Genomic DNA, 26,185 nt, shown 5'->3' on the forward strand with positions numbered 1-26,185 from the left:
TCAATATTTCTCTAAGGAAAGTATATAAATGAAAATTTAAAGAACTACAAATTAAGGGAGGGAAAAGGCTTCCAGTATTGGAAAGAGAAAAAGAAGCGTGTAGAAAACTAAAGGAAATGGAGAAGATCTCTTATTTCAACAGTTCCTGAAGGAAAAAAAAACACGATGTTTTCTTGAGACAGAGGAGACAAATCATGTTTTTCTCTTGCTTCCAGCACTAAGTTTTTGGTATTGCTTTAGGGAACATTTGGACCTGGCTAATACTCAGTTCTTCAAAGACTTAATGCAATGGGGTGAATTACTAAAGCAGTTTTCATCTTCATTTTCCTTAGCTTCCAAAATCCAATAGCACATCAGTGGCATTTCTCACTGTGGTGGTGAAGGGGGCAACACTGAGGTTCAGAAGCCGCAAGTCAGTGCTAGTCAAGAATTCTGAGAGCCTGGTCTTCATCCAGACAGATAAACCCATCTACAAGCCTGGACAGACAGGTACAGGGAATTGGGTTGGTGTTGACTCTGACAGCAGAAACTCTTTCAGGATTCATTCCCCGGAGGACCCAGACTTCTTCATGGTGGGAGTTAAAGTACTCAGTAAATCTTATTTCAGTCAGCTGAAATCTAGGACATGTGGTACTTTCATCATTCCTATTCTCCATCCTTCAGCCACAGCATCTCAGCCAGATGTAGGCATAGGCTCAGATTCATTTGACCCAGCTAGAGGCATGAATCTGAGATGACTTCAAAGCATAGTTTCCCTTGGCTGCACCTGAATCAACAAAGCAGGACAGGCACTCTCAAGGGACAATTCAGTTCAGCCAAGATCTGATTATCCTTCTAAATGTATCTACCTCTCACCATCTGCAAGAGAAAGAGCCTGAAGTAATTGCTTCCATAACTTAGAGATCTCTATTCAAAGCCTGTTGATACATGGAATGAATCTGAGTCATAAATTACTGAAACTGACATTTTCTGGTAATGGCGACGAATTTAACAGTAGAATTTCCTTCTTTTCCATTACACTCTTCAGTTCTGTTTCGGATCGTCTCTCTGGACAAAGACTTCTACCCGCTGAATGAGAAGGTAGATCCATAATTCCTTGTTGTTAACCAGGAGGTTAATTCCCAATTAACACCATTACTGTCATCACCTAGAACCACTGAAAACAGCCTTTACGGCATATGATACTTTGTTACTCACACCATCCTTGACCCATTCCATATCCTGTCCTGGGACAGATTCCACCTGCCTCTGTTGACTGAGAAACATATGTCCTTTTTCATAGGGATATAGGTGTTTAAAACCAGATCTGCAAAGGATGTATGTGGCTACACATGTAGGCAGGGATCTCCTCACTGAATAAATTACTGGGACAAGTTTCCATTGGAAGTGACAGATGTGCAGTTGTTTCTGCAGTGAATGCAACCACATGCTTAGAGGCAGAGAAAGCAGTATGACAAGGTCTTGGTTTTAAAGAACAGGTCAGGGGTATAACTCCATCTTTTAGTTTATTTGGCAATCATCTCCTCATGCAGATAAGTTCTTTAAAAACTCTCACTTCATCACATTTTCATACTGTGGTAAGATAAAGAAGCTGGGGCTCTAAAATATTATAGAAGAGATTCCCTTAACCATCGAGAACTATGGAAATAGAGCACATACACAAAAGGAAGAACCCAAAGGACTTCTTAGAAGGTTATTCTTCTGCCCTTCAGTCCAAATCTGGGAAATACTTCCATTCATATGTAACTAATATTTCTAATGCTGATTTTCCTTTGTTCTTTCTCCACAGTTTCCATTTGTGTATGTTCAGGTGAGTGGATAAATATATGCCTATTATCTCAGCAGAATGTGCAGGCACAGAGGTAGTAGTCTCCAGCAGTGGTGTAGTCAGGCTGAGGTGCAAGGGAAAAAATATGGGCACATGACCTTTTTCCTTTGTGTAAAGGAAGGCTGAGTAGTTGGGCATCAAATAAGTTCCAACAGTGGTTCTTTCATTAGGGAATGTGCTGTAGGAACAGAGCAGTTAATCAGTGCAAGCCATGCTGTGAACAGAAATCTTGCCTAGTGGTCATATCAGAATGGCTTATTCCTCTTGCCAAGCAGAACTAAGATTTTGTGTCTGCCAAATATGGTTGACACCACAGAGCTGTGTTAAACAAACTAGAAAAATAAAAGAAATAAAATCACGTAAGTAGAGGTCCCCTATCTTCCCAAGCATGCCCTTTTTGTCTGCTTTTGTTTGTTTTGTTTTTGTTTTTGTTTTGGTTGTTGTTGTTGTTGTTGTTGTTTTTTAACAGTTGAGCTTCAGTGACAGACAAAAGTTAATAGGAAGGACGTTTCTGTTAATGATTCAAGTGCTCACATTGTCAGCTGAGAAACTAGAATTTACAATTATTATCTGGGACATCTTCTAGTGGAAAACTGATGGGAAGGACTCAGCGATGTACCCTGAAGCCATGATAACAGCACAAACAGTGCTGAAATTAGTATGCACAAATCTTACTTTGGTTTGTGTGTTTATGGGTCTTGTGTAGTCAGTCCTGTCATTGCTCCTTGCTGCTTGGGATTGCTGTCAGCATTCTGCACCATGTCTCTCTAGATCTGGGGCTATTTTCACAACAGGGGAGGCAGAAGATGGGCCAAAACCAGGCTATGCTCCTCTTTTCCACCCTCCTGTCAGAGTGCTTTCATTCTCCCCATCAGCAAACTTCCAGAACAGAGCTGCAGAACTGGTGGGCCACTGGTCATATGTGAATATTTGGAGAAAGAACAGTAAGAGAGGTTGTGTTGTGGGACCGCAGGTGAAGAAGGGCATTTCAGAACTACCTTCTGTTGAGGCTCTCCCACGAGGTTGTGGAACAGTTCCTTTGCCTTTCAATTAGGTGATATTTGACCAATTTCAGAAATTTCATTAAAGGAGCAAGAAGAAATAAATTCTATCCACTACCTCGAGAAATCCCATCTGTCTTTGTCTAACCAGCTGAATAATTTCATAACCTTTTTAATTTTTTTGTTAGTACCAATCGAAGGCTTCAATTCCAAATCACTAGGAAGACCATCCTGTGTTTTCAGCTCCAGCCTGTGAGGCACAGTGTTTGTCCATGTTGTTGATGCCAGTTTATGTAGACCTACTCCTCCAGCCCCACCATCTTCTTCAATTCTCCTTCTCAGTCCAGCACTGCCCTTTGTTTTGCTTTCACAGATGTCTACAAGGCAGTCTTGTAGAGTGGGAAACTCATTTGGCAGCAAATTCACCATTTTTCTCTAGGTTTGTTTTTTTTTTTGCCAGATCAGATCTGGCAGTGCAGTTTACCGTGTGCTTGCATGAAATTTGGGCTGGCCCAAAGGAAATGGTGTCACGAGTGAAGAAGGGTGATAGCTTACAGTCAGCAGTGCTAAGGAAATAAATGTTCATCAGTCCACACCCTTAATATAACTAATTGATTATAGCCTGTCACAGAGGCAGAAGCTAGTGTTTCTGATCTAGCTATTATTTCTGAACTATCATCCTGACCTATTGCCTCTGCCATAAAGAAAAGAAATAACACACCTTTCTGAGGAAAACCAAACAAACTGGCTTTCAGACCTTCTCTATAAATATATCACAGAAATGGCAACAAATTCACAAGCCCATCTGTAAACATTTTCTTGAATTCCTCCTCCAAGGAAGATCAGTGGTGTCTCTCACAATAAGTGGTGAGCTTTTCAGCAAGGTTGAAAGGTGACAATGAAGATGGTTTGGTCAGAGCTGTGGGATGTGTTATTCTGACAGTGCCCTTCTCCCAAGGTGCCTCTTGGGAAGAAGACCCCCTCTTCTGACCCCTGACTAGTGAACTCCAACTGGGGGATGTCATTCACATCCCCTTTTCCCTAAGCCCTGAGATAAAATCTCAGTGAAGTAAATGCACAGTCACATATCTTGAGCCACATACCTATCTAAAGTAAACAGACTTTTGGTGACAGCCAAGGTACAATGCAAACATCAGGGAGAAAATGAAAGACTGTAAACATTAACCATCCTGATGAGGAGACTGGAAAGGGTGCATGAAACTATGCAGCACCACTGCACTGGTTCAGTGACTTCTGCAAGAAATTTGGGGCTGAGCTGATGAATTTGGGGCATGGCCTATTGATAGTCTGTTCATAATGGACAATACTCAGCTGTAGTAGTGATGACATTTCAGCTCCAACATTAGGAGTGGGGAGAGATAAAAAGGGAGAGCTCTCAGCTGTATGTGCATACATGGGAAATACTTTACTCTGTTCGTCTCCCCACTCCCCCACCACACCACAACCTTTGGACTTTTACAGATGTACATTTCTCAGTCCCATAGTTAGATCATTTGTCTTATTCCTCAGCAGATTATGCACTAGTACCCAGATAGTCTCTATTCCAGGCATGGAAAAAATACTTTTAGCAGGCTGTATAGTGAGTGAAGAAGACTGAAACTTACCTTCTGCTATCCATCTCCTTGCCTTGTTACCTTACCAGTCTGTCTTTCCCAGCTTCCTGACCCTATCCTTCATAAGCACGCAGGTAGAGCTGAGGGGAAGACAACACAGGACCTCCAGGGTTTAAAAGATTTATTGCATGCTAATTCTGTAGAACTGACAGGTAAGTGCTCACAGATCCTTACAGATTATTGAAGAATTACAGGTAGGTATTTCCCAGCCAGGATGTATATGCAATCCACTCTTCTGTCCCTGGGACTCTCCTGTGCTGTTTTGTACCCTTGACTTAACTTCACCTGCAGGATCCCCAGAGGAACCGTGTGTACCAGTGGCAGGGGGTGGAACTAGAGACTGGCCTTACACAGCTCTCCTTCCCCCTCACCTCAGACCCTATCCAAGGCTCCTACAAAATAGTCGTGCAAAAAAGCTTCTCATACCATGTGGAGCACTCCTTCAGCGTGAAGGAATATGGTAAGTAGAGGTGGTATGGGATGCGAGGTTGGCAGCAATGCCTTTTACTTTGACCTCTCAATTTGGGATTCCCTGGGAATGGCATGGAGAAGAGAGAGACTGAATATATAGGCAATGAGGTTCAGAGGGGCTGACCCAGAAGGTGCAGAGCATCAGAGGTGGTTGCTCGCTTTATGGCACCTCTGCAACCTGCCTGAGCTTCTATTTGCTTATAGTGCTCTTGGGTGTACAGGATCTGACAGGCTTTCTGTGAATGGCTTGTGGGACCAATTTAATTCGACTTGGTTTTAGTCACTTTTTGATCCAGCAGCTTGTTGCAAGTAGCACTAGATAGAGAGTGAGAGACTACAATATTTTGGTGACCCTATTTTGCACCTCTCATCAGCTGCATTAGTTTGTTTTTTCCACTTGTAGTCCTCTCTCATCTTCCTCTTCTTCCTTGTTTCTGAAAAAGCTTAGAAAACATGTTTGGTAGAAAACTTCGGTTTAAAGAACACTCCGAAATGCTACTAGCAGACACAGTCTGGTGGTAGAGACTGAGTAAGGAGAAATGTCCTGCCCCAGGAAGTAGTATAACCCCTAGTTCTGTAATAAAACTTCTCTGGTGTTTATTAGACATGTACTCTGGCTAGACCCAAACAGTAGTGAAGACTGAGAAAACCTAGGGAAGGAGTAGCAGAGCTGTACTAAAGACCATGGAGAGGCGATTGTTCATATTAAGATGATCCTGGCTCTGTGTTTGGGTTGCTGCATAGTATACAGCTCACCTTCACTCTTGTCATATCAGACTTTCTCTCTCCCATCTAGTGCTGCCCAAGTACGAGGTCCTGGTGAAGCTGCCCAAGATGATCACTATTAAGGAAAAGGAGCTTCCAGTGTCTGTCTGTGGTTTGTGAGTCACAGAGCTGGAGTAAATCTCTCTTTCTCACCCTACTCTCCTCTTTTCTGCTGAGGACCGAAAGAAAAACTGGGGAAGGCTTTTCATTCTTTTCCTAGACATGTAGTGCATGATTGTTCCACCTTCTCAGTCCTGAGTCTGCTACTTGGCCTGAACAGTCAAAATGAAGGGTCTACTCTGTGTTCCTTAAAAGATAATGTCAAACTAATCTGCAGGTCGCTCCTCTCAGTTTACAGTACATTTCCTGTCTTTACATTTCTTCAGTTAGAGCTTCTCTGCCAACCCTGAATCCTCAAATACTCAGAGCTGTTGGGTCAGACATAATTTAAAAAGGTGGTGCAAACCCAGTGTTCTCATTTTTAACTCCAAAATTGCTCCTTCTGAGCCCCTGGTTGCCTTTCTACTTTTGCACTGAACCCTGAGCAGTTTGTGATACAAGGACACTCCTGGCTGAAATAACTTTCTATAATCTTTTTCTGCATTCCTACAGAGACCTTCTACTTAGAATAGATTTGAATGGATGATGAAAGAATCTTACCACAGACATGATGGAAATATAATCACTAGAATCATTAAAATACCAAGTTAGTCAGCCTTTAAGAAGAAATATTGGAAGTCATCCACAAAGTTCTTTAAGGAGATGTTTCTGAGTGTGATTCTGACTGTCTCATCATCTAAAATATTGTTTAACGTTTTGTGATTAAAGGTATACCTATGGGAAACCTGTTCTTGGTTTGGTGAATGTCCAAGTGTGCCGGAAATTTTCCCATTCTGCTTCAAATTGTTATGGAAAAGAAGTAGAAGCTGTATGTGAAGAATTCACTAGGCAGGTGAGTCCCAAGATTAAAATGTAGGGGTCTTTCTTATGGGTAACAGGCAACATTAAGGGTGGCCAAATTTGTGATGGCTGAGAGACAGCAGGACATAAGAGACAGTACTCTGCCCAGGGAAAAACAGATGTCCCAGAGTAAGGCGTGCTTAAGAAGAGGTGAGCCATTAAACTGGAAACAGAATTGATGAAGAAAACCCCACAGGTGAAATTCTGACCTGATTGAAATTAGTGACAATTCTCCAGTTGTCAGCTCTGAGGTCCCTGCTATTGATCCCAAAACTGAGAAAAGGATCTGTGAAAGAACTTTGTAACTGTGGGAGCAACTGTCAGGTAGCAAGGAGCAAAGAAGAGGAGCAGGAAACAAGAAGGTAGTATTGTATATGGGTCAAACACAGGAGAAAGGAGAAAGGACAACAAGGAGAAGAGTGAAGGCAACAGAAGAAACAGGAAGAAAAACAGAACTAAGGTAGGATCTTGTTAACAAGGAAACCAGTGTGTGCCTTGGAGAAGTGAGTGACAGGTACCTCACAAAACACAGAAAATGTGTGGATGAAACACTAGGAAACAGACTGTAAACAAGTTCTGGTCTTGGAGACAACACTAGAACGTAAGGCTGGGATTTCATGAACAGAAGTTAAACACGTTGGATTTGGGGTATCTATTCCTGTCTCACAGCCACCAAATTTGTTCACAGAATTCCAATTTTGTCTCCAATCCCCTGCTTAGGCAGACACTCGTGGGTGTGTTTCTGGTGTAGTAAGGACCAAGATATTTCAGCTCCAGCGCAGGGGATATGAGATGAGCATTGAGGTACAAGGCAAGATCACAGAAGATGGCACAGGTATGTACCACATGGAGATGTCAAAGTAATGCCAGGCCATAACAGGAGGGCCTGCCAAAGATGAAGAAGGTGGAGTAACATGTCTGGAAATGCTGTTTTTGCTTAATAATTTCTCTTTACTGTGCCTCCTTTCAGGAACAGAGATGACTGGAACAGGCTCCTGTGGAATCACACCTATCATGAGCAAAATCAGCTTTGACCTGCTGGACTCTCAGTACAGACCAGGGATCCCACTCTTTGGGAGGGTAGGGAACTTCTTCTGAGACCCTGGACAATGAATGGCAGGGTATTACAAACTTGCAAGTACATAATCCCAGCAGATGGAATAGCAGTGTGTGCACATGACATGGTCCATTTTCCTGTGCCTTTGCACAGACAGATAAATTACTGATAGTTGAGGCACTCTAACAGGCACATGGCCCTGAACCTTCTGGCACCCAGCCCAGTAGAGAACAGAAGGCCTGTTGTTCTGACACATGGGCATAACATGAGAGAGCAGCAAGTCTGGGCTATTCCACAAGAGAACATTACCCAGGTGCAAAAGGTGATCACAACACAGGTAGGCATAGTGACCTGCTCAGCAAGATCCCACAGTACCCAACCAGACTGAGCAGAGCAGGGTGGGTTCCACCAACAGTCCAGTGACCACCAGACAATGTGAAGTCGTGAGTCAGGGCTGAGCTCAACTGAGGAAGTTCAGTTAACCAGATGGGAACAGCAGGAGAAAGAGCTGAGTGTAGGTTTACCTCCAATGTAGATTTAGTCAAGGACTGGGGCAAGGCACAAGTCTGAACTTGGAGTTCCCAAACCAAGAAGCAGATGATAGGTGGTGGAGGTCCCAAATGAGGCTGATCAGGGGAATGAAAATCTACTGAGGAACATGGGGCCCTGACAGATAATTTCTCTGGGCCAATTAGATGGTCTGCTGCTTCAAACATTTCAGGACTCACCTCACACATTTCCACATTCATGTCTTTTTTTCTTCTCTGTAAAGAAACAACCTGCCTGGCAAGGAGGAAAATAGGGAAAAGGCTTTAGGACTTGGGAATTGTTTTCTGGTTTTGGTCTAAAACCTGAAGTTTGCTTTTACTCTGTTAGGTGAAACTGGTAGATGGCACTGATGCTCCAATTGCCAATGAAACCATCACAATTTCTGTGGATGGAGACAAATACAAAGGAAATTACACTACGGATGAGCAGGGACAATCCTGGTTTTCCATAGACACTACCACCTTCACACAAGCCTCCCTGGAAATCCGAGTGAGTGACAGAGGCAGGGCAGAGGGACTAGGGTGAGGCTCTGTCTTTCTTACCAGAAGGGGAAATGTCTATCCATGGGTTATCAGTCTTTCTGCCAGTGGAAAACAAAGCAATTTTCTTGGCAGGTCACCTCCCTTCTCTGACTCTCCTGTGCATGCTCTTTACCTTCTTCTAAGAATGGGATGTACAGAACATACCCAGAGTTTTCCTGTGGACTTTCATGTGGCTTGTTACCTGGTTTTGGTCAGCTATTAAACTTTTATTCTTCATTATCAGGCTGATCATAAACCTGAACTGAACTGTTATGACAACAACTGGATCACACCTTCATATGAGCATGCCATGCGTAGAATAAGTCGGTTCTACTCCCCCAGTAAAAGCTTCCTCAAAATTGAGCCAAAGCCTGAGACACTGAGTTGTGGCTCCCCCGCAGAGATCCATGTGCACTATATCTTCACACCAGAGGCCATAGGAAAGCAGAAGAAAATCATCATTTACTATTTGGTAAGAATTATTGGTGGTTACTTTGATCTATGGTCACAGAGAGCTCTGTGACATACATAGCTGCTTTCCATGCTGAGCAACCACAGCACTGCTATACGCTCAGTCCTTAACCAGTAAAGACAGAAAGAGTTTGAAATGGAAAGCATGTCCTGTGGCAATGGGATTTAAACAGATTTCCATAACGTTTCTAGTGTCATCTTCTGTGTGCAGACATGGGTAATGGTGTATATGTTTTATTGACAGAATAGAGACAAAATGTTCATGCAGAGAGCACTGTCTTGGGCACAGCCATACAAGATGCACTTCATAATACTCCACTCCCAGTTTCCTCCTTTCCAAATTCTGGTTCATATATGGTCACAGCTCAGAAACCAGCATCCTACAAGAAGATGAAAGATGAGGAAGAAAGCTGCCTCCTACTCAGTTTTGTCCTTTGGTAGTCATCGGACCACTGAAACTAAAGTGACTCCTCTAACTACAGTACTAAAAAAGCCCAATAAGCTTAGAGCTTAGGTCGTATATCAGGCAATGATGAAAAGTTTGGGATATCACAGGAACTGGAACAGGGTATAAAATACTGGCATTGAAGATCCACAAATTGGTTCATTTAGGGGGGTAAGAAGAGAGACTTTTTCAGCTGTGACTGAACAGTGATTTATCAGTTTTGCTTGGGAGAACAGGAAGAATCAGATGAATATTCAAACAGAACTTATTTCCCCTAAATTTGTGTTTCTGGTTATGCCATGTAATGGCACTGGCAGAAGAAATGAGAGTAGTCTTGGAGAGCTAGAAGAAAACAGTGGAACAGATAGTAATGTTCTGATGGATTGTACAGAACATCAGGGTGGGGCTTAGACTGAAATTACAAAAAATATAATAGAAACCTGTGGTAGACATGGCCATGTGCTTATTTTCAAGACTGCTAACAACAAATTGAAGCATAAGACTCCTGTTTATTTTTATAGCCTGGGAAAGCTGGTCTTAAGTATTTACATTCAGCAGGTAACCAAACAGTAAGGGAACTTAGTGGATCCCACAACATGAAATTGAACTATGGTGCTATGGAATAGATATCCTACATGGAAATTAATTGCATAAAAGGTGGTTTTGACTGTGAAAAAGGAAACATTTACTAGAAATTAGGAAATTGCAGGCAACAGTCACGCTGTTGCTTACTGTCTGACTTCGGGTACTTTATTCAAGCTTGTATAATTTGCAACCTGTGCTCTTCTATTCCATTTCTGTGTGAGTTATGAAACTAGTCTGACTATGTTTTTCTCCAGGCTGTTTCATAATGCAACTGAGAGTGGAATGTGTAGAACGTTTGATCCTCAGTCTGTTGCAAATTGCTAGAAATGTGCATATGACCTCCAAACTTATGTGTGCTCAGAGGCAAAGCCCATTTGAATTTGGTCTATATATGCAATATGTACAAAAGGGAAACCAGGTCTGACTAATAAGGAAACAATGGTTCTCCTAGAAGTGAATATTTCTGTCTCCAAAGACCCAGTAAATTCCAGTCTGGTGCTTGCTTAGTATCTTCTTGGTTTTGCTCACTGTTGGCAGTGTTATTCATACTCATACTTTACAGTTAATTCAGTGAACATTCATTCTCCTTTCCTGCAACACCAGTAGCGACAATTACAGGAAGGTTTCTCTGTCACACAGGTGATGGCCAAGGGAGGCATTGTATTAGCAGATACCTATGATCTGAGTGTGAATCCAGGAGATGGTGAGCAGAACTGTGCATTTTTAGCATATCTGATGATAATTTGTGGATGGGAGGATGTAGAGAAATTCTTTCAGTTCAAACATAAAATGTATTCTTTAAATGAAGTGGCTTGGGTTAGTTTTGTTTCCTCTGAGTTCTGTCAGATGCTATTTTCTTGACAAGAAAATGTTAGAAAATTCAACAAAAAATATGCATAAAGTTTTGGTCATTTTTTCCTCAAACCAAAGTTTTCTGCTGACAACTCTACCCTGTTCAGATTCTGGATGCTTACCAGTGTTGTGAGACTCATATATACAGTGAGCAGGAAGAAGAGCATGTTTCCTTTTATTTATCTCTCACTTTCCTTCATTTTTTTTGGTACTATTTCTCCCTTATAAGCATGCAAACACATACAAACCTATATTCTAACCAGTACATTTAATTTTATTCATATAAATGTCCAAGGGTTACACAGTAACTGAGACTGGCTATGATGTGTCTTTAAAAGTCTTTCAACAATAAGACTGTTGTCTCCAGGGAGACATTTTGGAAGCCTCTGAGAAGGAGTTGCACTGCAATGAGTGCAGACAGTATATGGAAAGATATGGATCTTGGTGTTGCATGTTAATAGAAAGTTCTGCATCCTTAATAGTAGCAGTGACTAAGCTAGCACCCTGGCTCATATCAAGAGATATTCTATCACCTTGTCCAGACTGTGACATGAACCATTACAACAGTCTCTTATTTCTATGTTTTTTCCCTCATCTATTTTTTGTGGCTTGCAGAAAATCTTGGAATTTGAGGAAAGAAGCGGTTGGGGACACCAAGAAATTATGCCGGATGTTAACGGGGGAGAATCTAGAAAGCACGTTGAGGCCCACCAAACTCATCTCATTTGGCTATTACACAATCTGTTTGAATGCAGGTGTCTTCAGTAACAGCCATAGACTCCTGTCATGTATCAGTATTCCTGCCTCTGCTAACTGAAAACCTTCAGCATGAGTGAACTTGGCTTTTTATCTGGGGAAGGAAAATGCATATACTGGAACTACTTGTATGCTGCTTAACCTTTTCTCTCTCTGTTAGGCTATGGGACATTTCAATTGACCTTCCCTATTGAGGCATCAGTTGCTCCCCTGGCACGGATGCTTGTATATACCACTTCACCCAGTGGGGAAGTCATTGCCAGTTCAGCAGATTTCCAGGTTGAACATTGCCTCCCCAATAAAGTGAGTATAAGTCAGGGTTTATGCAATCCATGTTTGTCTTGTGGCCAGTAGTTCAGTTAAAAGTTCCAGAATGGAGGCAGAATTCACAATGGGCTCATGAAATGGTCTGACTAGATGTTGAATGAGGATTAGTGACTGAAAATCTGGAATAAATTACAAAGCCATAACTATAAAAAGTGGAGCAAGATGGAACAAGAAAGAGAATCACTGGTGGATATTAATTACTTCGGTCAAAACTGAATATGTAATAGAAGAACTGGAAGGCACTAGCAGAGCTCAGTTCACAAGGCTAGATGCTTCAGTATAATAGCATGTAACAGTGTTTAGACAAGTGGCTACTTTAACTTCCTTCTGGGGTTGCAGGTCAGATTGAGTTTTGTACCCAAGGAAGGTCTTCCTGCCTCCAACACACGCCTGCAACTGCACACCTCATCAAGGTCCCTGTGTGCCCTCCGTGCTGTGGACAAGAGCGTTCTCCTTACGAAACCTGAAGATGAGCTCTCTCCCAGCTCTGTAAGTCTTGACTATTTCTGCAAATGAGCAAGTACAAGAACCAACCATGTACCTATTAACACCACTGTAGACATGGGGACACATATTTTTATAGTTGTATATACTACACTTATTTTTTAGAAGCTGGCTTTTATCAGTGGAGTGTTAGGTAGTGTCTGCGTCCCTGTAAGTGCTGACCTGCACGTTTTTCCCTGGTTCTTTGCATTTCCCCAGGTGTATGATCTTCTCCCACTGAAGGAAATGCGTGGTTATAGCTTCAAGGACTACTACCTAGAAGAAGACAATGTAAACCCTTGTGTGTCACTTGACAACATGTTATTAAATGGATTTGTCTATGTACCCATTTCTCCTGATGGCGAAGGTGATGCCTATGACATTCTCAAAGTAAGCAACAGCCTTTCACTTTTCCTTGTTTTTCTTTTTTTTTTTTTTTTTTTAAATTCAGTCTCTTCACCTTTCTTGAATGACTTTTTAATGAACTTTGCTCTGAGCTTGCTAAATTTTGTATGCAAGACAATTACCAGACCGAGGTCCTGCATCTATGTAACCCATCACTGGTACCTGAATGCTTCTCTGAAGCATTAAAACTTTGAAAAGTCTCCTTCTTGCTCATAGAGATACCTACAAATGGGCTTGAGTAAGGAAACACTCCTGAGAAGTGACCTTGCATGCTATAATATTAGAAACACTTCCTCAGTCATGCATATTCTCTCTCTATCTGGTGTAGATAGATGTTTAATAAAGTGCCAGTTACTTTGATAACACATATATCCACCTATACCCATCTAAAGAGTCTTGCACAAGACTTTTTGAGTACTCTCAATCCAATGTTTTTCACACATGTCATTTTCATCCAGGCAGATGTCTCCAAGGTAGACCTATGGCCTTAGCCTTCCATCTGATCATGCTAGGATTTAGCCCTAGGATTAGTGTAACATGATAAAGCCTCAACATCTGGGTTGAACCAGTCTATCTGGCATCTATATACAACACTTTGTCAGTCTTATCGATACCAATGGTTTATTTTCAAAAGTGTGCTTACATATTTTTTGTTCTTCTCTTCGTTTACTAGGAACTGGGCTTAAAAGTCTTCACTAGCAGCAAGATCCATAAGCCTGAAATCTGCCAGCATTACCCAGGACACATGATGGAAAGGAGTTACACTGGTTCTAGTACCTTCTTCATTTTACCTCCCACACAACTATCTAAAATTTGCCACCCTGCTTCTTCCCTTCCATCTACTTCTTTGAATATTAATTACATCAAGCAGATCAGATTCTGTTCAGATATGCTGACCTAATTCAGAATCACTCCCTTCTGGGCTCAGTCCTGAAATATGAAACTGATACACCTCTGCCTGCTTATCTCCAGCTAGACAGATGTGCCTGGCTAGAACTGTGTGTTTTCAGTGACTCCCACACCAGTCACTACAGCAGGGATCCTGTAGACACTAAAACAGTCTGCCAGCACAAAGTAGTAGGGAGTTTTTGCCATCAGATCTGAGTCCAGCTACAGAAGCGTAAAAAGGGTGTCTCTGATTCTAGGTAGTCACATCCTAGCAATAACTAGAGGAGCAACTAGGGCAAAAGTAGGCCAAGACAAATGAGGTGTTACCATATGTGGGTAGATGTTTTACCACTGGAGGCTGAGAAATTTGGTTCTGTTCCCAAGTTTCCCACTCACATGACTATAAGAGGCTGGGTAGGTCATGTCACTTCTGTGCAGCTTCAGACACTGTGAAGATAGAATAATGATATTACTTCTTTTTTTTTCTTCTTTTTTTCTTTTTTTTCTGAATAGTTCTGAGATTAGAAAGACTATACAAAACACTCTTACCTATGTCACTTCCAGTCACTGACTTTTCTGGTGCAGTATCCCAGTTCCTATTAAAAAATGATAGGTTTTTGGTCTGATGACAGATTCTAGCCTTCTATTCATAACAGATCAGGTACTTTCAAAATGCAGGATTTGTCTTCAGAGAATGGCCTGAGACATGTGGCTGCTTTTAGAAGATATAAAGTCTTCTAAGGCTGATTAAAAGCCTTTCATAATGTACAACACAATGCAACACTGTGAGAAAGCATCTCCTTGTTCTGGAACTGTTTATTTACTAATGACCAGAGATGTAAAGACCCATATTAATCTCAAAAGAATCTTAGATGGAGCTGGAAAGGACTATGTGTTTCTGGTCATGTATAAACACAATCAATTCTTTAACCCAATTTCATAAACTATGTGCAACTGTATTATCTAGAGGCAGTAAGTTCTACATTTGACTTTGTATTGCAATAGAAATGTATCCTCAATAACATGGCTCCTTTGGCACCACTGGGTTTGCTGGCAGTGGGGGAAAAATGCTCAGCCCCATCCAATCTCTGTAAGAAGAGCAGCAACATTAGGAAAAATGAAATATTTAGACGACAACAGAGAAATACATTTGTTTACCGTGGCCAAGGTTTCAAAGTTGTTCTTTCAATTTTAAAATTTTAGCTAAGAATAACCACTACCCAGAAGGAAAGTATCCTTGTGATTTAGAACGGAGTTTGACATGTCTTTTTCTTTCTTCCATCCTTGAACAATCTTGCTAGTCACTGCGATGAATCTGCTTGAAGATTTAGACTATGAAATAACAGAACATATTAATGCTGACAGTCCTGTGGAGACCATCCGGAAATACTTCCCTGAGACATGGATCTGGGACATAGTTTCAGTGAAGTAAGTGTTTATGGGAATTCAGAATGTGGTCAAGAGGGCAAAACATTATATGATATTTAAGCCTCAATGGAAGTATCAGTATTTCAGTGAGAGGAGTGTTTCTAATAGCTAGAGGGATTTTTCAAGGTCACTAAGTATAGGATGCTTCGGGAGGACATGTGAAAGCCGGTGCCCATATCCCAGCTGGTCAGCAGTTTGCTGTCAGCAGATGTTGTTCAGTAGGCTGAAAAAAACATAGATGATCACCAGAATATAACTGAAATTTTGTTATCTGTCCCTCGCCAGCTCTGACGGAAATGCTGATCTAAATGTGACCATCCCTGATACCATCACCGAGTGGAAAGCCAATGCCTTCTGCACTTCGGCAGACACAGGCTTTGGCCTGTCCACAACAGTGTCCCTCACAGCCTTCCAGCCCTTCTTTGTAGAGCTCACCATGCCCTACTCTGTGGTGCGTGGTGAGTCCTTCACACTGAAAGCCACAGTTTTCAACTACCTGACTGCCTGCATCAGGGTAAGAGAGTCACAACTTTGCTCAGTCTGACATTTTAGGGAAAGCTACATGGGCCACCTATACCATGGCTTCCCAGGGCAAATGACCGATCTCTGACTATAATTTCATGTATATGTGTGTATGTAGGAGTTCTTATATACTGAAGGGGGAATAAGGTTCTCCAACAAAGTTTTGAGAGCTGTGTTGGATTCAGAACACAAAGCTCTGCTGCTGAGGTCTCTGGCCTTGTCATCACAGATTTATGTTGTCCTACAGAAATATGAAACTTAGGTTATTCACAGACCACAGTGTCATTGCATACCCATATAGAAACTGTACATTCATCAGAGTGGATACCTGTGTTCAGCCTTTAGTCTTATATAAACATGTCACACAGTATCACACCAGATTTGCTGGAATATGTAGGCTTCCTGTGTTTTGTTACATCTGCCCCAAAGTCACTGAGCAGTGATAGCTTCATTATTCTTATCTGCATTCTTTCACCAACAAAAACGATTAAAGGGAATTTGGGAAGTGATTTGAACAAAATCTAAATCACCTTTGCTCAATTTTTTAAAAATACAGTTTTCTTATTCTAAAAGAAATTAAGCTGAAACAATAAAGAGCACTGAGCCTTTGCTCACACAACTGATCCATGCTCTCCATTTTCCTAGAATCTATTTCCTTTCCAGAGATACACATCCTGTTCTCTACACTTCCCCAATCTCTTACAATTGTACACATCTCAGTCTTTTCCCACCTTATCACCTAGTTTTTGCTGTGCAATATCCATAAGGTGCTCAGTCCTACAGTATAACCAGCTCCACTACCCATTTCCATGTACTGCAGTCTCCAGTTTCTCTGCAGTTCCAATGTTCATGACACCTCTCTGTACAAACAACAGGTCAGTGTGTCTCTGGCTGAATCCACTCATTTTGTGACTACGCCAGTAGGGAAGCAAGAAGAATCCTACTGCATCTGCATAAATGAAAGGAAAACTGTGGCTTGGGCAGTAACACCAAGATCTCTAGGTAAGAAGTCAAACAACAGGAAAATACTGGGATCAGATATCTGTGGATGACATCAGATCATTGGTGTGAGGAGTTAGCTGTCTCCAAACCTGTCTGGAAAGACCTTATGCATGCCAGAAATGATAAGTCCAGTTCTGCAGTTGAGACACTACACTGGGATGTAGTTTCCAGGTCCTAAACAAACTATTTAAGTGTTATGGGCCATAGTTTCCTTAACATTTGAACAGAAATCACGAATTCTCTGTGCAAGTAAAGTGCTCAGGCAGTCCTGTTGTGGAGCTGAGAATGTCTTAGCTCAATGTGGCTGGGTCTGAAATATCTCAATCAAAGACTGCTTTTTGTGAAGCCTTCCAGAACAAGACTGTTTGGCTAACAAGACCTGCACCTCCACTACTCTTCTTGCTGATGGACTAGCACCTGCTAGGATGGCCATCACAAAGGAAGGCTGCAGCTGGATCAAGACAAAATACTGTCTCAAGTTTAGTTCTCCTCTTGGAAAAGCTTCTCTGTAATGCACCAGAGAGTAACCAGCTCAATCACAATCTCACATTTCCCTGGCGCTGCCCAGCAGGGCTGGCTGACCCTTGTTTCCTACAGGGCAGGTGGAGTTCTCTGTGGGCACTGAGGCCCTGCAGAACCAGCAACCCTGCGGGAACGCCATCGTGGAGACCCCTGAGAAAGGGCGGAAGGACACGGTCATCAGACAGCTGCTGGTGGAGGTATGTGGGCTGCTGAGTTTGGTGGCACAGAAAAGGAATAATAATTTAATGCTCCACGGCAACAGTTGCTGTATGATAAAGGTTTTGTGGTTTAGTCATGATTGCAGCACTTGTGGTTTGTGTGACTCTTATTCTGCATGCATTTATAAAAGAAACATTGATAAATCTCACACAGGCCAGTAGAGCCCATAACTCAAAATGTTGCCATCTTATAGTAAAAGCAGGGTATTACATTACATTGTGGGACAGACATAATAAGGCACGCAATAATGACAGATTTATCCCAGATACATCATCTGGGAGATAAAAGAGAACTCCTTAATTTTACCTGTAATAAATCACAGGGGTAGGTTGCAAATGGAAGACTTGCCAGAAAACTTCCTCCAGCACATGGCCAGTACTCTGGAATATGGTGCTATCACCACAGTCTACAAATATTTCCAAACAAAACTACCATCATTGTTTTGAATTACTTATGTTACACTTTCAAGAATGTTCAAAACAGTATGAACTATTTTTTTTATTTTTGCAGTCTTTTGTACATTTTTTTTTCTTAAGTAGTGTTTTGCAATGGTAAAACCACAGCTTTTCCCATGATAAATAGCCAGTCATAAAATTAATCCACAGTTTAAGACTCCCTGTGATATTAATAGCAAACTAGCTTGTTGTATAGTGAAATCTATATAATATCACATCATAATATTGTCAGTCTTATGCATAACAGAAAGGAATAATCATATTTAACAAAATTATAGTCAGGAGGAATATATAAAATTGCAACTCCTCCTTACATTGCAGACATTCCAATTTTCAGCAAGGCAGAACTAGAATTCATGTAATATACAACTTCAGAAAATGTTTTGCTAACCTGAATGTAATGATGGAACAACAATCCTGTTATGCATTTTATTTTTTTTTAATTTCACTTATTTACAAATGAATTTGATTGTATAGTGCATTTTGTATATCAGGGCACAAATAACTGTTTAATGTTTCAGAAAACCTTCCTAATTTCAGATATGCTTTCAGGAAAAAGTGTGTTTACTTTTTTCTTTGAAGATCCTGGAAGATCAGGACTGCAAAGTCTTTTTTTTCTCCCAGATGGCGAGGGATTGAACATAACAATAAGCAAATGACTTGTGTCAGAGTGTCTCGGAGATTACTGGTTTTATCCTGTTAGTGTAATGAGGTAATTAATCTACAGCAAACCCTGACTAGATAGAATCAGAGATTAGAATCTAAGGCTAAACAATTAATTAGCAGGGGTGGATACAGTGTAACTTGCTCGGGGTGCAGCTGCATTGTCTCAGACACATGGATGTCAGTACCCCGTGCAGCAGACAGTGCATCCCGGGGAGAGAGACAGGAATGTGTCAGAGCCCCGGGGGCATCCTCCTGCCCCTCCGGAAACTGACCCTTGCTGAGACCTAGCTGGGAAACAGGATGCTTTTTCACTCAGGAATTTCTCAGCTGGAAGGGAAAATCTCTCAGTTACAGTTTGGATGTTTTAATTTCCTGTTGAAATGTTCAAAATCAAACAAAACCATGGATTTGTCATTTAGTTGCATTTCAGAATGACATACTGAAACAGACAAGAAGGTGCCTTTTCAAAACAGAAGCATTTAGCTCTGTCATATTTTATCCAAAAAAGCTTTTTATTTTTTTTTTCCTACTCTTTTAATCTTTTTCTGTCTTTTCACACTGAAGAATGAGAGACAATGTATTTCAACTGTGAGAGAAAGAGGAGGTAATACCATTGTTTACATGCTGGAAAAAAAATCAGCTGGCAATAGTTGGGACCCAGTAATGAAGCAATGGGAACTCTCCTATTTAGAGATTTAAAAAAACAATGTGGGTATCTCACTGAAATAAACTCTGGCAAAATATGTTATCTAGTAAATATTGGATTACTGTATTTTATGCAAAATGCTTCCAATCAGCCCAACAGAAAACAGGGCTTCTTTTCTGACTTCAAAAATTAGGCTAGAAGAGGGATACAATCATCAGTTGACTGGCATGTATTTTAATTTGGGCTGTTGTAACGTCTCACCTATGGGTCCATAGGAAGCCTCTGGTTGTCACTTGTCAAAGCTCTTGCAGACATATCCTACCAGTGTCCCAGGCACTCAGCCATCATCACAGTCTGAAGAGCTCTGATAGACTGTGTCAAGGTGGGCAGCACCTTGGAAGACAGAGCTCTGTGACTCTATTAGCACTGTCAGTAACATCATCTTGCATGTTACCCGCATTATAACTGTAAAGCTGCAGGGCCTCTTTCAGTAATAAGAAAGGAAATAACATGTATTAAATCTCATGCTTGTAATTAGCCAATATGTTATAGTCCTCGATTACCCTCAGTTTAGCACACAGAGAAAAATCTTTGTAAGTGATTTCTAAAAATTTTCAGTACAATCAATTTATTACAACGGGAGAATTTATAAGTATTTAATTTTCCTAGAGTCCCATTTAGTTTCCCTCTTAATATTTCTTCCTTTTCCTTTTTGTTGTTGTTTCTCATTCTTTGCTTTTTTTCTTGCCTTTTTCCCCCAAGCCGGAAGGAACTGAGGTGGAAACTACCTACAACTCTGTGCTCTGTCAATCTGGTAAGAGCCTTTTGCTTTCTAAGACTTTTTTTTGCTGAGGTAGAGACTAAAGACAAAGGGAGAAGACAAGGCTGGTGAATGCTTCACTCTGAGAAGAAAGGTGTAGGGATCTGATGAATTTGAACAAACTAGATGTATGTTCAACTGGTAGTGAAACTAATTCTTCCTAAAGGAGAAGAGCTGAGGCTGTAAAAGTATATCTCTCAGGAACTGAGGCTGGCCAGGTCCTTGTAGAGAGAGAATATCTGGGATTTAATAGTGTTATCTCTAGCATCTTTCATTCAAGGGGTGTGAAATCACAAACCAGACCATGCAGTAAGACAAGTCTGTCCACCAAAGCAGAACTGGCCAGATAAATAGGCTGGAAAGTGTCATGTAGAAGTCTGTGTCAGTCTGTGTGTGAGGGAGGGTATTGCAGGGAAGTTTCCACAACAAAATTACAGAGGAATAGATTTTTTGAAGGCAGGAAACCCCTGTGCAGGCGATGGTGTTTCACTCTTTTAGTTGCTACCCATGCATGTAGATATATCTGGATCTGTAATCAAATTGATCTGGTTTATTATCCCAGAAAAGTCAGTGTCAGAGCCAATCTTGCTGGTTCTCCCCGAGACTGTGGTGGATGGCTCAGCCAGAGCTTGTTTCTCAGTGCTAGGTAAGTGAAGTGTCATGTGCTATTTTTAAACACTGCCATGTTTCTTTGGGCTGTGCTTAATTTACTGGTAAGCCTTGAACTGTGTTAATTTACACTGGTAATTGTCTCGTTCCCCAGGTGACATCATGGGCACTGCTATGCAGAACCTGCACCAGCTCCTCCAGATGCCATTCGGCTGTGGAGAGCAGAACATGGTCCTGTTTGCACCCAACATCTATGTCCTGGACTATCTGAACAAGACAGGGCAGCTGAGTGAGGAGGTCAAATCCAAGGCCATCGGATATTTAGTGAGCGGTGAGCTGGGACAGCTTTTGCTTCTCTGTTCATCCCTTCCCTTGGCAACTGAATAAGGACACTATTAGCCACTGGTATGTATGACTGGGGGAGGCTGTCTGGTGCATTCTCTGGAAGGCAAAATGATACTGTGGTAGGCCAGGTATGTATAGTACAATATCTATAAGAGAGAATCCTGTTCTCATGTGGAGGTGCAGGGTGAGAGAGGACAGCAACCAAACAGGAACATAGAAGAAGTCCAGGACTGGCAATAATTCAACAGTTCTCTCCACAAGAAAAGGGATACATTAAATCTCAATACATAAATCAGATTGTAACTGTTAATCATGGCAGCTCCTTACGTAGATCTCAAACCCTCCTTAGGGTTAAGATTTAGAAAGCATAACTTCGCCTTTGACTAGGCCAGAATTTTAACACACTAGCTAGGACATGTTGGCAGACATAACACCATATGGACATGGTGGGTATCTGCTGACTAACAAGGGACTGGTTTTACTCAGTTATTTCACATAAAAATTGTACATTCTCCAAGGAAAATCATCCTGTTTTCTGCATCCCCATCCTGTGTGGGGCTCGCCTTTGTATTGAGTTCCCCTCTGGGAACCATTTCCCGATTTCTCTCAAGTCTGGGATACATGTACCTCTCCTTATCAAGCCTAGGGCAGAGAGTGACATTGATCACAGATACCCAGTTTCCAGGTGTTTTAGGAGAGATGAAGCGCACAAGGATGGAGGTACTCAGAGCTATGGGTTTGCCTGAACCTCCATTGTAACACTGAGCAGTATAGCTCACACTTGTGTCATTAGAAGGGGTACACTCTGTCCCATCTCTGCTACATATCCTTTGCATGGCTCCTTGAAAAGTACTGTGGCAACTAAAATATTCTTCCACTCTCCATTTCTAGGGTACCAAAGGCAATTGAAGTACAAACACTGGGATGGTTCTTATAGCACCTTTGGGCCCCGTTATGGGCAAGCTGGGAATACCTGGTAAGATTTCAGTACTGCTGGCTTTTCATTTCTGCTTTTCATGCTCTCCCTTTCTTCAGTGTTCTCTTGTGCATTGTGGAGGTTGAAATGGAGACAGAGATGAATTGTAATCATGACAGGAAAACCACATGGGATAATGAAACAGGGAAAGATGCTAGAGGAGGTGCCTTTTAGGTTTGCAGTGCTACACTGATAGCTACTTACCTCCTCTGGCACCCTTCTTCAGCCCAAGTGAGGGTGACCTGCAGAATGACCTAGCTAGTTCTTGTTAGCAGAAGATGCTGATGAATCCCCAGAGTGCCACTGCCTACCTACCTGCAGCCCCCAGGGCTCTGAATGGCAGGCTACATTTAGCCTCAGTCCCTATGTCACCGAGTCACTAAGCTAGCTCACAGTTTCCAGCCAGCGCACTGTGATGAAGTCTTGTAGCCTCTACTGCTTTCCTCCAGAACAATGATGCCCACATGGGCCCTCTAACCTTTGGTGGATACAGGGGCTACTCAGAATGTCTCAGTTCCTTCTGTCACTTTCAGGCTCACAGCCTTTGTCCTCAAGTCCTTTGCCCAGGCCCGGCCTCACATCTTCATAGATGAGAAGCACATCCAGGATGCTTTGGTCTGGCTCACTCAAAAGCAGAAGGAGAACGGCTGTTTCCGCAGTTCTGGGACACTCATGAACAATGCCATGAAGGTAACGTGGCTGCCTGGTTGGCTCCACATGGGCTTTATCTGGCTGGAACTTGACCATAAGTCATTCCATGATGAAAAGAGCTATTTCAACACTTGTGGGTTGGGAAGCAAGGGGTAGTTGTGTATGTGAGCTATCACAGAAACAAGGAAGAAGCCAACAGCCTCTTCTGAAGGACTTACCATGAGAAAGAGGCTAGGAAGAATTTGTCCCTGCAAGATGTAGATATGTAGCACAGGGAGAAGCCAGTGGTGCTGTGTGGGATCAACATCTACTTTTGTGGTTTGCTGCAGGGTGGAGTGAATGACGAGGTCACGCTGACAGCCTACATCACTATTGCATTGCTGGAGATTCCTCTGCCTGTAACTGTATGTGTCTGCACCCCAACCTGAGCCACAAATGGTACTAACCTGCCCTGCTAGTGGCTCCCCAGATTATCAAGTCCTTTTACCTTTTGAAAGGAGAAATCCTGTCTGAACACTCTTTCCATTCAAGCCTAGACTGGAATAACACTTCGCCTCCATTTTCTTACCCTGTCCAATCCTGTCTCCCATATGCACATTTCACTTAATCTTCTGAGCTCTTTTGTGAAGAATCATACTTTTGTCTCATTAAAACAGTACAGCTTGAATAAACAGTTAAATAATAATCAAATCTGAAATGAGCCAAATAGGTTTCATAAACAAAAATCTCCTTTTGCTTGTTGGAATAGTACATTCCTTTTGAACAATTTGTATGGGCCTATTGTGTTGAAACAACAGCACAGGCCTGTAAAAAAAAAGGAGCCACACTCAGGGATCCAGTCTCATTTTCTCTGCCTCATCTAAATTGTTTTATGGGAAATCCCCATCCTAATGCTTGAGGAATAAGGTATATCTATAGGTAATAAGGTATACCTATATGGAATACCATAAACAGTAGTCTGTGAAAAGCCTGAGCCCTATTTAAAAGCAATGTGGGTTTGGTCATTCTGATCTCTCAGTCTGTGATCCCCTCCCAGTGAGATAAGCTTCTAGTGCAGGTAAAATTGGGGCGTGAATTGCAGTACAAGGACTGCTGAGCCAGGATGGCTGTGAGGCTGCTGCAATCCCTCTGCTCCAAATGTAGGAGGGGCTATTTTGTGTTGAAAGTTTTTCCCTGTGTACTAAGAACAAGCAGAAGGAATTATTTTGTAAATAGGGTGACAGGAATGGCATGAATGCCACCAGAAGTGTATTCTTTCTTTGGTATCTGTTGTGTTTAGAAGGCAAGTTCTCAGGCATAACTATATTGAATAATAAGGATGTTTTTGTCTCCCTGACCGAGTCTAGAAATACCACCGAATGTGGAGGGGGTTGTCAGAATCTGATTGGGATATGGGTGCATTTCAAGTTAAGCTGCATGAACTCCTGAGCATAGCACAGCCCTTAGGTATTTATTGCTATTGAAAAACATACAGATTGGTCCTGTAAGTAAAACAAGCCATATTAGACCCCACATAAAAAAACTTATTAGTACTGTCCTGAGCATGTGTTCTGTCATTGGACTCAACTCCTCCCTAACACTGACCCTACAAACATAGGTACAGGAAACCTTAGGTGAGGCATAGATCAAACCAATTTTGGTTTAATTATTAGTTTTCTCAAAAGCAGCTAAATTGCTTCTCCAAAAATGACCACAAAAAAATAATCTTCTAATAGACATCCAGTGAAGGCAAAGTACAAAGCCACTGAAAAATAAGTCTTTTCCTTCTAGACCATTGATTAAGCTGTAAATGTGCTATTAGGCTTCAGACCATGGCATGCCCCCCTGCAATTTTATTGCTTCAGTTTTATGGCAGTTTTCCCATCACAAATGAGGAATAGTGATGTGTCTGCCAAAAGGTCACGAGGTCACAGTATCTGCTACTTAATGCTATGTAAAGTAGCTACATTTCACTTCGCTGTAGTGATTGCACTCTTAAACCATACTTGAGATTCTGGCTTCAAAAAGACATGCATTGTTGATGTCCAGAAAATAGAAAAAAAAATACATTCTTTCTTGTACAGAGATAGAACTTACCTCCAAACTAGAAGCTACATTATCAAATTCCAGAAAAATGAACTTTTTTCAGAAGGCCCTGTAAAAGGGGAACTAAACAACAAAAAGGAGAGGGTGAAAGCACAGAACAGTCTCAGGGCAACAGCTAGAGGAGGAAAGCAAGTATTGAGCACGTTTACAGACAGGAAGTGTACCAGAGAACTGCCCTTGCCCTGAGATGCAACCAGGGCAGTAATTCTTCTCAAGACAGAGGACTGGAGCCCTGCTTCACGTATTTAAATCAATCTGAGAAAAAAAAATCACAAGATTTATTAAAGAAAAGCAGATACAAGGTAAGGAACAGCTTTTGGCTTCCCACTCATTCCAGGTCCTATTGGACCTGGATGGGAAGGGATACACAATGGTACAATCATTGTCAGACTAGAGAGGGAAGATGTCAAGGGTCCATAGGTACCATCTGGCCCCTGTTGTTCTAAGACAGACCTCAGTGTGACCTCAGCTTGCTTCAGCTCAGACTCTCTCCCTCCCCAGCACTCAGTGGTGCGTAACGCCCTGTTCTGCCTGGAAACAGCAGCAGATGAAAAAGAAAACCATGTGTACACCAAGGCACTGATGGCATACACCTTCGCCCTGGCAGGCAAGGAGGAGAAACGGAAGGCATTGCTCGGCTCACTCGAAAAGGAAGCCGTGAAAAAGGGTGAGTGCTCCTGGTGGCACATCTCTTTCTTCCAACCCACTGGCCTTATATCTTCCTTTGATAAATTGGTGGGGCAATGGCTTTAGGAAATGGCTTCTGTGGATAGGGACAGGGGGTGGGAGAGGAAAGCCTTGTGTAAAGAGGTTGAGTTTTTGAGAATTCACTCTCAGTGCCCAGCTCTACTCCTCTGCCCTGAGGGAGTTCATCAGGTAGCACCAGGCACCATCACCATTGGTCCTGAAGTAAAGGGTGACTGTGCTCGTGTCCATCCTCGGTCCACTCCTCTTGCCACACCAGGTACTGCTTAGCGAGGTCTTAGCAATGTTTATGACTACACATGCTCAACATCAAACAAAGCTGACCTTGCACAGCACAAGGCACGATCAGTCAGAGAAAAGGTGCATGAGATGTGCAGGAAAATGAACATGCAGGTCATTTCAGAGGCTACAGTGTAACCCCTGAGTAAAGTCAGGAAGTGTTCTGGTAAAGTAGGGCCAGACAGTGGGTTTTGCCCAAGTGATGGGCAGTAGGGTTGTGAGAGGAAGCATCCCCAGCCCTGCTGACGGTCGTAGGG

General features: G+C 42.0%; 1 protein-coding gene across 1 annotated transcript in view; it reads left to right on the plus strand.

Moving 5' to 3' along the window:
* The window catches only part of LOC308052734 (alpha-2-macroglobulin-like), a gene marked incomplete at both ends in the record, with an annotated part of 38,890 nt that overhangs the window by 6,062 nt on the left and 6,643 nt on the right, over positions 1–26,185 (plus strand). Inside the window, 26 exon segments of the mRNA XM_080363332.1 lie at positions 333–489; positions 1,028–1,080; positions 1,790–1,810; positions 4,755–4,923; positions 5,731–5,815; positions 6,528–6,651; positions 7,380–7,494; positions 7,630–7,739; positions 8,593–8,754; positions 9,031–9,258; positions 10,927–10,990; positions 12,056–12,198; positions 12,562–12,711; positions 12,925–13,095; positions 13,784–13,883; positions 15,300–15,426; positions 15,712–15,940; positions 16,824–16,950; positions 17,548–17,669; positions 20,221–20,272; positions 20,841–20,924; positions 21,042–21,218; positions 22,124–22,208; positions 22,742–22,898; positions 23,189–23,263; positions 25,446–25,611. Coding sequence (XP_080219458.1) covers positions 333–489; positions 1,028–1,080; positions 1,790–1,810; positions 4,755–4,923; positions 5,731–5,815; positions 6,528–6,651; positions 7,380–7,494; positions 7,630–7,739; positions 8,593–8,754; positions 9,031–9,258; positions 10,927–10,990; positions 12,056–12,198; positions 12,562–12,711; positions 12,925–13,095; positions 13,784–13,883; positions 15,300–15,426; positions 15,712–15,940; positions 16,824–16,950; positions 17,548–17,669; positions 20,221–20,272; positions 20,841–20,924; positions 21,042–21,218; positions 22,124–22,208; positions 22,742–22,898; positions 23,189–23,263; positions 25,446–25,611 — 3,253 coding nt within the window.

The sequence above is a fragment of the Nesoenas mayeri genome, assembly GCF_963082525.1.
Source record: "Nesoenas mayeri genome assembly, chromosome: 1".
Lineage (NCBI taxonomy): Eukaryota > Metazoa > Chordata > Aves > Columbiformes > Columbidae > Nesoenas > Nesoenas mayeri.